General features: G+C 26.2%; 1 protein-coding gene across 7 annotated transcripts in view; it reads left to right on the top strand.

The window, feature by feature from the left end:
• LOC107438011 (delta-like protein B) overlaps positions 1–12,680 on the top strand; it is a 168,261-nt gene extending 155,581 nt beyond the window's left edge. For all 7 annotated transcript variants that reach the window (XM_071180331.1, XM_071180338.1, XM_043040817.2 and 4 more), the window contains 6 exons: positions 1,294–1,348; positions 3,766–3,896; positions 4,486–4,655; positions 7,967–8,180; positions 8,548–9,430; positions 10,970–12,680. In XM_071180331.1, the coding sequence (XP_071036432.1) occupies positions 1,294–1,348; positions 3,766–3,896; positions 4,486–4,655; positions 7,967–8,180; positions 8,548–9,430; positions 10,970–11,099 (1,583 nt within the window). In that variant the 3' untranslated portion in view covers positions 11,100–12,680. The remainder of the gene's footprint in view (positions 1–1,293; positions 1,349–3,765; positions 3,897–4,485; positions 4,656–7,966; positions 8,181–8,547; positions 9,431–10,969) is intronic.
• Positions 12,681–13,289: the final 609 nt, after the last annotated feature.

The raw sequence follows: 13,289 nt of genomic DNA, 5'->3' as shown, positions 1-13,289 counted from the left end.
CAGGAACTTAGCCTTTTTTGGCTGTTTTTGCCTTTTGTACATTGCAAACTATACCTGTAAATAACCACTCGTCACGTGGCGTGTCAAAAAAAGAAAAAAAAGTGGTGACTTAAATTAAATAAATAACCGGTAATTCTGCAGAGAGACTCTAAAAAACGGAACTTTCATTAAAATGTCCAATGTCACCATTCAAAATTTTAATTCTTGAATCCTACAATTTGTGATGAAGAGATTCATGTAAAATGAGAGTTCTTTAATAATTCATATATTTCAAAGCCGTCATCTATACATTAAATGTATTTCACCTCCCTAAATAATTTTAAAGTCAATATATTAAACCAAATTTCATCACATATTTATGTTACTTTTATCGTTGAATTAACTTTTTACGCAGTAGATTTTTCTAATATGATTTTTTTAATATATAATTTTATCCGAGCAAAAAAGTTACTACTAAGGAAAAAGTCGCTACTGAGTTATTAGTCTACCGGCCACTTGCTACTAACTGAAAATTTAAATTTTTAGGTCTAATTTCAATATTTTTAGCGAAATTATTTGCTCGGATGAAAAGTAAAAGAAAACTTCGATTTCTAAAACTCACTTACTCAAAAATAAATAAAAATAGTCGCTAAAGACCAAGTTATGAAAATTACTTATTTTTAATATACATTCGAATTATTACTGAAAAATTGAATTGTAATGGATAAAAAAATTTTACATCATTTAAATTTTATAAAGAAATTTAAAATTTAACCCTTACTTTAAGCCAGGTTTAGTTAAGCGCTGTTTCGTTATTATTTCCACTTGTTTTAGCTTGCACTTTTAGAAAAATACTTATGTACGTTTTAACTGTCGGAACATTTAAACTAAATAAACTATGTTTTAAAGATTTCAGTTGCTTCCATTGTTCTAATAACCGACATAAAAAATAAAGAAAATAAATTTAATAATCAAAGTAAATCTCTTAAAAACGTTATTTAGAAACACAATTTGCTTCTATTTTTTCTTAAATTTTTCAATGAATCCATATGGTGAACTCTGAAAATTAAAAAAAAAAATGGTATAATTAGTTGCAACTCTAGGTAGGCTGTCAGTCTGAGTAAAACATTCCGTTATCTCATTGAACTATTGTATAAAATAGTTATGAAAGAAAACTGTACAGGATAATGTATTAAAAGATAAATGATTTAATAATAATTCAACAGCGTGAAATGAATGCTTTTAACAGTTGTGAGGAAAAATAATTGTAGTCTTTTCTGTAAAAATTTATTTTATAAATTTTCTTTTTTCCAGCTGTTTGTGCTGCCGGATGCCATAATGGTACATGCCTCAAACCTGGAGAATGCAAGTAAGTTAAAGCTTAAGTTATTAATTAAGTAAGTTATTTTGCTTAAAGTTAATCAAAATGAGTTATACACAAATTTATTTCAATATCAAACTTATAATTTATTTTTCTATGACAGTTCAAACGTAATTAGTTGAAATATTTTAACTTCTATTTGTAGATATGAAGTACAACTTTTGGTCAAAATCACTCAAACACCGTTGCATAAATATTAATTCCATAATTACAATTTTATTAAAGGTAACCATAAGAATATACAATGATACATAAATAGCCCCATTTATCATTAGTAGGCAATTGTACAGTGCAGAAAACAAAAGATATCACCTTAAATAACTTTAGTAGCAATGATTGGATTTGTATAAACTAAGTGCCAACCTTAATGGTTCAAAAGAGTTATTTCAAATATGCTAATTAATTAATCCGAGTTTTATTAATTTCATAACAGAAACTAATACAAATCGTACTTTTCTGAATAAATATGTCTTTTTTTTCAACGGGTTTGCATTTTTGACTATCAAAATATGAGGTATAACCGTTATAATGAAAAATATGATCCCAATAGTTTCGGTGGGGAACTGACGAAAGCTTGGGCTAACACTCAAGGAAAGTTTGAGCCTCTTAATGCCACTTTCTGTGTATTTAGCCACATCTTAAGAAGTCTTATAACGAATCGAAAATTTTTGCTTACAAACTTTTTTGAATATTTTTATTTTATTTCATAAAGGTCGAAAGATATTGATATTCAGGGCATACTAATTTTTACACCATTTTAATCTGTGTAACAGTAAATTACAAAATATTAAAATTTGAACAAAAATCAGTTAAATAGTTTCCGAGTTAAAATTTCAGAAAAGTCACATTTTAAAAATATTATTTCTTAAAGACTATTCGACCAATTTCCTTTTTTATTTTCCAGTTTCGACCTTTATTATAACCTTATCATTCAAACCTATTTGTTCAAAATGTTTTAGATCTTAACTAAATAAAATAATAAAAAATTTAAACAAAAATCATTTTTATTTGGTATTTTCCTTGGATAAACTGAATTTATAATTCTTCGCAAACATTTTTAGACTCAATTAAGTTCCCGAGGAAAAGCAAAACACATAAAAAGTGATATTAACATTAAGAGACCCAAACTTTTAACCCCTCTCCTTATTAAACTTTTGGGACCTTTTTTTCCAGATTACAGCTAACCTCCCCATTTTGATATTTAAAAAATAAAATCCGACCTAAACAACTCGTTTGTAATCAGAGAAGATACTTTTTTTTGTCTCATTCAACAATTCATTTTATAGCTAGTACTAATTAATTAATATATTTTAGTTTTGTCCTTTGAATCTCTATGATAGCCGCTTAGTTCGTGAAAATCTGATCATTATAGAAAAAAGTTATTCAGGGTGATATCTTTAGTTTACGCACGTCTCTTTCTGCTAAATAAAGTAAAAGTTTAATATATAAGGGTATATTATAATTTAAAAAATAGACTATTGTTTTCGTTCTGTAATAAGTAACACTAATGTCAGAAAAAAATCACTGATGGAACTTTTTATACTAGAGCTAAAGCGACAGTTTCTCTCAGTTAACTAATTTCCTTGCTTCCTTAAAAGTTGTTGATATTCTTTATAATATTTTTTATAATGCAGTTTCTGGTATGTATCCCCTACTAATTGTGCAAATAAGCATTTTTATGAATGACAATATAATCATATAATTTGTTTAAATCACCATTTCTTGAAAAATAGTAATTATTTAATTTAGAGTAATGAAACAATTTCAAACAAAACATATCCACATTTTATTTGTTTTTTAAAATTTATATAGCATTTTTTACCTACAAAATTTAAAATAATTAGGTTGAATAGAAGAAAAAATTAGTAGTAATTTTAATTTAACAATAATACAACTTTAAATTACTAATATCATTACTTGATTGAATAATAACATAATAATTGACTGAATAATGATATGAATAATTGACGAAATTCTAAAATTTGATACACAGCTGTTTTTATCTAATTTGAGAATTTCTCCACTTTAATGTTGAATACTAGTTAGAAAATCTAAACAAATATAGCATTTAGGTATTTGAAGTCATTGTAAGGAGGTAAAAGGAGTAATGGTGCTACCACTTTTGAAATTTTTTTCCTTAAAAAAGATAAATCTTATTTATTTCAAAAACTTTAAACTAGCTTTTTAAATTGAAAAAAAAACTAATAATAAATTATAAGGATTAATGATAAACATGTTTTCAAATACATTTTACGCGGTATATCTTAAAACTATATATTTTAAACAGAAATATGATTGTAGTTTCAGTTATTATATAAATTGTTGTATATAAATTACTATACTATAACAAAAAGTAATATAAGATTTCAAAAATAGAATAATGAATTTATTTTTTCCATAAATAGTTGCAGATTTGGATGGGAAGGTCCTTTATGTGATCAGTGTAAGACCTATCCAGGCTGTGTACATGGTGGTTGCAGAAAGCCTTGGACCTGCATCTGTGATGAGGGTTGGGGTGGTGTCTTATGTGATAAAGGTGATTATTATTATATCTGCCTTTGCATTTTTTCATATTGGTATCTTTATTACAAATTCTAGTAAATTGGTATATTTAATACATATTTACTATACTTCCAAGACCCTCATTTATATAATATTTTATAAAACCAAGCATTATTGCTGAATGTCTTTTTCTTCAGGTTATGAAAAAGATATTTCATTTAGATTAACATATTGGAAATTTAATGCGAAATTTATTGTGAACAATGTAAAATATTTTGTGTAACTGTACAAAACAAATAACAGTTTTATTGAATTTTTTCTTAAAAAAACATTAGAAGTTTCAGAATGTAGAAAACTGATGGATTTCAATTATTTAAAATAGGATAAACTCTTTTTAAATATACTTCATTAATTCATAAAATGCTCTTTTCGGATTTTTTTTAAAGCATTATTATAAAAACGGACTTTGTAAGTATTTTAAATCCAAATTTCATTTGTGCTAAGAAATGGCAATTATGCTCTAGTACTTTTTGTCTTGGTTAAATATTTTGCTTATTTTCACATTATTAATTTTTATTCATTTCATAAAAAAACTAGATGCTTATTATAATAACTTTTTTCAGATCTTAATTACTGCACCAATCACAAACCTTGTGAAAATGGCGGCACTTGTACTAACACAGGACAAGGGTCCTACACTTGTACATGTTCAGATGATTACATGGGAGATAATTGTGACAAATTAAAGAATCCTTGCATGGACAGCCCCTGTTTGAACAATGGCATATGCAATGTAAATTGACATTTTATTCATAACATCATTTTTTGTTTTGTTATTCTGTGTGCTACGTTTTTTATTTCGTTATTATTTTATTTGCTTATATTATTACTGTATTTTGTTTGATTACTAAAAATGTCTTTAAATTCTGATCTATATATTAAGATAATAACTTTAATTTTATATTAAATGATATAAAGAGATTTTTCTTAACTTCTAAGAAGTTTTAACTGTAATTATTTGAGAAATCTAACCTGATTTCAGTTTTATTTTACAATATTTTTTTTAAAATTTATTCTCATTTTACTTCGTTAAAACTATTCAACGTATAAATAGTAAAATAGTGGAATCATATCAATAAATGTCAACTATAAATTTTACTATACGTTTTGAGTTTTTGCTTAAAAACTAATTCAAAAATATGAAGTTAATTTTTTTTTAAATTTAAATTGTATGAAAACTTGATCAATCTTAAATTTTTCCAATATTAAGATTCTTACTATTTTCTTTCTATAATTTTTGTGCCTTACTTTAATTTTATACTTTAAGTTAATTTTGTAGTTTATTAGATATATTTATCTTTTATAAATTAATGTATTTTGTGTTTATCATATATAAATCCTATTTATATGCAAAAAAGAGTACTATTTCTACAATATTTATCTGCTTGGCGTTCTTTGCTATTTATAAGTCCAATTTGAAGTAATTTTTACTTTTTTTAAATGATACTTCTTTTACCTTATTTGTTTTAGTAAGAATTAAAACATGAAATAAGCAACAGTAAATGTTTGGCTAACTATTTATATTAAAACTACTTAAAGTTTTCGCAAACATACTTCTTAAAGACAAATTAATTCTCTTTTTTTTAACATTTTAAGTTTTTTTTTATCATGAAGTGATAAAATGTGATTATAAATGAAAGGATAAAATGATGAAAGGACTGTACTACATTCATCCATTCGAACATGAATGAAATGTTACATAATTACTTAAGAAGCACAAGGACCACCAGGTAAAGCCTTTAACTCAAAACTACTTTTCTGTTAATTATAAAAACTAATGCATTAATTTTTAAAAATAAATATATCAATTTTTAAATATTAATACAATCAAATAAAGTGATGAAGATTATTAAATAATTGTAATTATTAAAATATTTTTAGAAATTAAATTCTCAAAAGTAAAATTTTAAGTTTAAATCTTAAATATAGAAGCTTGGTATAAAATTGTATTTGAATATAGAAGATAACTTTAATTACATATATTTTTATTGCTCTAAATACACGATAATTAAGAGCACTTTTTTTTCTTCAGAAAGTATATTAATTTAATCAAATTCTTTGAAAAACTTTTGATCTTTCATCTGAACTTTCATGTGCTATGATGCAACATTGCTATTCCTATACCGGTCGGATAAAGAATAATTTTAAGGACCTAGTTTCTTTAAAACTACTTGACTAATGCATTTTAAATTTTGAAGTTTATCATTATAATTGTTTGTGTTAAAATAGATCTTGATTACATGATGTTTAAGTTATTGTTTTATCATTGGAGAATCTCCAATCGTTATTAAATTAAAAAATGAACAATAATTTTTAAAATTCATTTTAAATCACCTATAATTTTTAAAATTCATTTTCTGTGTAAAATTATCATTTGGTAAAAGAGTTTTAATAACTGTGTGCTGAAACTATTTTTTTCCTTTTTGTTGTTTAGCAATACGTTTCATAAATTGTATTAATTTTAATTTAAATTTTCAAATTTATACACCATATTATCAAACATGAGTATATGGTATACATATTTGCTCATGTGTTTATATGTAGAGAGTTTGTACTGTTTAACCTATAAAATTTTTCTTATATGCGATTTTAAAACTATTATATCCTTTTTCTCCTCACTTGATAACTGTAACATAACATTTTTAAAATAACCATTATCTTAGTTAATGACTATATTTTGATGCTTTGACTTCTGATCTAAGTCCTTTAACAGTTACTTTTCCTAACTTATTGAATTTTCCATGCAATTTGAAAAATCCAAATGCAAGTAAGAGTTCAAATTAGATTGTTCATTATGAAAACTAAACTAAATTTTTTTTAAAATTTAGCAAACATCTTTAAAAGTCATAAAATGATTGAAAATGTTGTTTTTTTATAAATAACATAAAACAAATAATTTTCATTAAAAAAAAAGTTGAAACAACACCAACAAGTTTAAACTTTTGTTCAATCGCTTTGCTAAATTAATTGGCAAGGAATATACATTTTTGTACAGGATTTCATAAAAATCTAAGACCAGGCAATTAATGTATTTATAGTCTTCTTTTTAAAATAATTAGATTTCATTACACGAAATTTCCACAACAAGATCAAAAGTGATCTTTGATGTTTTGTATTTATCTTGTCCTTACATCTAGTCAAAAATAATTAAAGTGGATATTATTTTATTATTTTATTTTTTTAGTAATAAATTTCTAAAATAATATACTTTAAGAACTTGGACATTTTGCTAACAAGACTTCATACTATTATTTTATTTTAAATTATTCATTTAGTATTCTATACCGTAAAAAATGGTAATTAAAATTTTATACATTTTATGAAAGTATTGTTCAAATATTATAAAATTATTACATTTCCATTGTGAAAATCATAGTAAGTGAATATAGATTAAAACTGTAATCTAAATTTCTTTAAAATATTTCTAAAGACAATTCATTCATTTCCATACTTAATGTCATGTTACTTAGTTAGTTAGTCATCAGAATGTTGGACTTTTTTATGTATAAATATTCTTATTATTTTATAAATAAGAGCAATAACTATTTATGAAACATGATAATAAATTTTATTATAAAGCGATATTTAAACCTATTTTTAAAGACCCTGAATAATTTCTTGTGGTGATTTGAAGGAAGCCTATAAAAAAGGAAATAAATTTTTATTCTTTATTTAGTTCTTCATATCTTCACACAACTCTTTTGGTTCTTGAATAACTGTGATTAATTACTACTAAAATAGTTGTATATTTTCAGGATTTTTAAGCTTGTACCATTTATAGATATATTTATTTTCAGATGAATTAACTGAACATAGTTTTACTAAAAGAAGCAAATTTATTGTATTTTGTTCATAAAAGTATCTCAGTTCACTAATGAAATTGCTATTTGCTAAACTAAAATATTTCCAACTGCATTTTTTTAAAGCTTTTATTTGGATTCATTTTTCTAACATTGAAATAAATTCAAAAATAAATGTGCTCACTTAAAATTATCTTTCTCATATCTTTTTTTTTAATTAAAAATTTTTATTTGTTCTTTATAGAGTCCTAGTATTGGTAAATACGATTGCACATGCAAACGTGGATATTTCGGACCACATTGTGAGACATCAGCAAGTATTTGTACAGAAGGTTTATGCAAAAATGGTGGCTCCTGTATTTCAAATCCAGACGGATTTTTATGTTCCTGTCCAGCAGGTTTTACAGGTGCACTCTGTGAAAAAGTCCAAACCTGTGATTCAAGTCACTGCTTAAAAGGTAGGGAAAAGGAATGATGAAAAATATTTTTTTTTATTGTCTTCACAAAGCATCCACTTTTTAAACTTGCTAATAAGATAATAAGATAAGATGCTAATTTTTTTTTAATTTTAGTAATTTCAACTTTTAGAAACATATGCTTATATGCAACTTTGAACCAGTACCATATTTGTTTTTCTGTGATTATAACTTTGCCAATTTCTTAGAATGCATCGTTACATGTATAAAATTGAATTTTCTTTTCCATTTTGAAAATGGCTTTATTTGCTTCACTACTTTGCAAAATGTAATAACCTTGTTAGTATTTATTTTATCTCATTGCTTTTCTGCTTTTTTAATATAATATTATATTAATGTTAACTTGTAGGTGGCACTTGCATGACATCCTCCGATGGAATACATTGTATCTGCCCTCATGGTATCAGCGGTGATCGATGTGAGCATGACAACAGATGTACAAACTTGTGTAAAAATGGAGGAATCTGCGTGGTCATCTCCGGAAATGCATCATGTACTTGCCCTTACGGCTACTCAGGAGCTTTCTGTCATATCAAGCAGACAGTGTGCTCTGCAAATATTTGTGCCAATGGAGGAACTTGCCGCTTCCTTGATGAAGCTTACTACTGTGAATGCAAACCAGGATTTACTGGAAAAAACTGTACTCAGCCTCAGAATACCTGCAGCTCTTCGCCATGCTTGAATGGTGCTACATGTCATGTGACAGAAAATGGCTTTTCATGCCACTGTTTGCATGGCTTCAAGGGAAATAGGTGCCATTTAAGTTTAGATGGAATTCCAAACGATTGGAATGAAGGTCCATCTGTTGCTTCGAATGTCTCCCACCGCATCTCTGAGAAAGAGAAAGAGACTTCTTCTGCTTCTCAGTTATACCTGATTATTGGTTTATCAGCCACCTTCACTGTGCTCATAATTTTAATTGTTTGTATTGTAGTCAGATACAGAATCCGACTTCGACGGCCGCAGAAACCTGTTGACGAGCACCACAAAGACTGTGACTTTGATCTAGTAAATGAGCAGAACGAAAGAAATGCCATGTATATGAACAATAAAAATTGTGATATGCCTCAAAAAATTGTGAATGAATTGGACAGAATACCAGTTATAATGCCACACGAGGCTCCTCCTAAAGTGCTTAATAGTGAAATCAGCAACAAAAGGATTCCAGATATGATGAGCACATCAAGGACTTTACTACAAAAAATAGATAATATTAGTGGTAATTCCACAAAGTGAGTATCAATTCCTTCATATAATCCTATTTAATTTTCCTTTGAATTGATTGGCAATTTTTTTTCATAAGAAGGTGCTAAAAGCAATTTATTAATGCAATCAACTTTTATTGCATTGGCCTGTAGTTTTCACGCTTGTCATACCATTTCTGAAAATCGTGGCATGATTTTTATGTTTTTCCCTCCTAGAGCATTGTCTTGGTCATTTGGTATAGAAATTAGTCATACGCGCGTTATTTGCATTTGAGAAAATACATTCTTAACCTTTATTCCTCTAATATTATAAACTTAAAACTAAATACCTATAAGATCCAAATATTATAATTCGTCTTATATATTTAGTACTTTTTTTCTGACTTGCCTATGTTCCATTGCTATGTTCTATAAATGTGGCGACATAACTTTATACTCAACTTCATTTTTTTATTGTAATGCGCACATAAACACAATACGTTTCTGCAAAAATAGTACTAACTAGTATAACTATGAAACTATACTGAAAACTATATACTTCCACTCAAACACTGGTATGTGATATTTAGAGGTAACCAATCTAACTAAAACGGATTTCCCTTACTGCCTTTATACAAAATATCCCACTTATTTTTCAGTCTCATCTACGATTTCGCCATGATATGTGTTCAGAGAATAAATAATGAGATCCCATGATGAAGAATGATTGCAAGTACCAATCATTCTAATATGTTTACCAAATGTGTAGCTTAAAAAAAATTGCAGTATTTTTCAAGTGAACAAAATTAATACAATCTTGTAATTGCTTGATGGAAACTTGTGTATATATAATAATTTTAACTATATATTAACGTTTTCTACTTTACATAAATATGAATCATTCAGAAAAAAACTTTTAGCATAATTGCTTTACTATTTATTTAATTTTTTTTTCAATCGATTCAATATGTTCGTAAAATTGAGTAATTCTTAAATAAAAATTAATTTTTATCAAACGCAGTCTTCATTTTTAAATTTATAATAGTTGTAAATAAAGAACAGGAACACCTTTGGCTGCATTTGCCCATTGTAGTAGATTAATTCAGTTTTTCTAACATCATAAGCCTCACAATATCATACGTCTCACATTATTTTTCAGTAATAAAAGTAAGGAAATCAAATTATCACCTGTCAACCAGAATAAGCTACTTTTTTGTAAGCGTTGATAAATTTTTTAATAATTTTTAAGGAATATTGTACATTATATTCAAAGGCAAGTAATACATTTAACTAAAAAATAATGTACATAAATTAAAGTGCATATTTTATTAGTACATATTTATTTAATTTTAATTGTTTCTACAATAAATTTATTTAAACAACTGAATGTAGTATCTTTTTTTTAAACTAGAAAAAACTATCATTTGTAATATTTATCACAAAAATAATTCTTTGCTGTTTGCCTTAGAGTTTAAAGCAATACGATGTGATTAAGATAAAAATCTAACATAAAAGGATTAATGTTCTGCACAGATGTTGTGAATGCCCAATGATTGTCTTATATCTAATTACTGTTCTTTATTTTAGCTGCCACTCACCTCAGGGTCATTCACCTTGCAGTAACAAACCGATCTATACGATTGAAGATCATCTCAGGCCTTGCCCAGACAAAGGAGTATTCCTGAATATGGGTGAAAACCTAGGTACTGATGTTTAATGATTGGCACATAATTTAATTGTTGTACAGTCTCTCTCAAAGTGCCTTTTGTATCATAGTTTCTATTTGTACAAACCAGAGCTTTCTACAGAGAATCATAGTTTTATGTTTCTATTTATATTGTGTAGTTATATGTTCCACTGTTCAACTGTGCGATTGAACAGATACTTGTTTCAACAAACATGGGGTGCCTGTACTCTTTTTTTTTTCTTTCTTCTTCATTTCAACCAAGTTGTTAAATTTGTTTTATTATAATGACCACTGCATTTTTTTTATAAGTTTAAAAATGGGACCTTTTCTTTAAGTAAAGGATGTCTCAATTTTTCTCCTGAAAATCAAAATTGTATGTAAATGAGTTTGAATATGAAAGTAATACTTAGCTGAATTCCAAATTGAATGAGAAATGTCTTGAACGTTAAAATCGGTTTGATGTAATGTTGTTAGTATTTTGTACCTTTATATTTGACAAAGTTCCTATTCAAAGGAAATCATTTCTAAAAAAATATTTTTAATAAACAAATGAAATTGTTATCATTGTTTAACCAAGGCTCAACAATGTGCCTAAGAATACTCATAAAATGTATTTAAAATGCACTTTGATAAGCTCTCTGTGCTAAGAAGGAAAAAAATAATAATCACGCTTTTCAGGCAATAATTTGGATTTAGCTTTTAATCTTGCTATAGTAATTCATTTCATTATTTATATGTATTCACATTTGGTAATAGTTCATTATTTTATTTCCGTAATTTATGGATTTAAATGTTTAAAAGAAGTCTTTTAGATAGCAATAGTCTCGAGTAGGGATATTTTTCAGATATTGCTTTGGTTTCTTTCCAAATGACAGGAAAGAAAATTAGTTTGTAAATAAAATCTTTAAGATATTTATTATTTTTATGATCGACATTTATCTTTTCGATTGGATGCAAAAAATTGTTTATTCTTGCAAATTATGTGCCATGTTCCATATCGTTTAGAAATCACATTAAGTAAGTTATCTTCTAAAACTATACTGTCACTAATGCACTTGTAATTCACTTAAATGCTCTAAATAGAACTTTTTTATAGACTTCCACGTTAAATAATAAAAATTTTTGCACTTTATAGATGTGTAATCTTAAATGTATTGTAATTATTTAATAGTACTTATATTTTTAATGCAGGAACTTTTTCTAATTAATATTTCGGAACTTACGAATCAGTATTTACATGAATAGGACACTAATAGAAATTGATAGCGGTTTACATTTAGAGTTATGTTTACCACAATTCATGTTTGTTTAGACATCAAACTATGTTTTGTGATTTTTGGTAATTAGTTTAATTTTGCTGAAGCATTCGATATTTTTTAAGGAAGTTTAGTTTCTTGAGATTACATCATAGTGTCGACGAAACTAAGGGCAGTTTTTCCATTTCAAGAGCTATTAGTTCTCTACAATAGTGAAATGTTGAACTAGTAATGTAAATAGAACATGTGTACATTTTAGTTGGATCTCATCTTGTATATAAACGGAGGCTGTTTTTATGTCTGTTTATGCAGCAGCACCTTGTTCCAAATAAATTCATAATTGTCTATTTTTGTATCTTGTGTTACGTTTTATTTGTTTGTTCATTAATTCATCTTGCATATAAACTAACGATTCACTGAAAAAAATGCCTCTTATTCACAATTGTAACTTATCTCCAATGTATACCATTTACACAAATCCTAAATATCTTGATGAAAGTCTTACTAAAATTTGATAAATGCAAAAAAGTGTGCGTAAGGTGTTATATCGTTAAATACATACTTACTTTATAATGTTTTTAAAGATATAATAACTTGATAAAGTTCAGAAAAATACACATTTTACATTTATGAAAAACCCCTTATGTTTTTCTTTACTAAAGAAAAACCTTGTAGCTAAACCTCTTTATTAAAATAGTTACATAATTCAAACTTTGTCATCATAATATTTTTTATTCTATACTAAGCAATTTTTAATTGAAACAATAGTAAAAATATCCTTTATTTGTTGTGCATTTAATTACATTTAGGACGCTTGAGTATCCACTGGAAAAAAATTTAACACTTACCTTTTCACATAAAATTATTTTTAAAATATCAACAAAAAAATCTGCATTTCATTTATAAGTATAAATATAAGTTAAATTCCATAGAAAAGACTTTATTCTTGCTTTATTTGGGTAAT

The sequence above is a fragment of the Parasteatoda tepidariorum genome, chromosome 1 (assembly GCF_043381705.1).
Source record: "Parasteatoda tepidariorum isolate YZ-2023 chromosome 1, CAS_Ptep_4.0, whole genome shotgun sequence".
Classification (NCBI taxonomy): Eukaryota; Metazoa; Arthropoda; class Arachnida; order Araneae; family Theridiidae; genus Parasteatoda; species Parasteatoda tepidariorum.
This window is presented reverse-complemented; position numbering and strand designations above follow the sequence as displayed.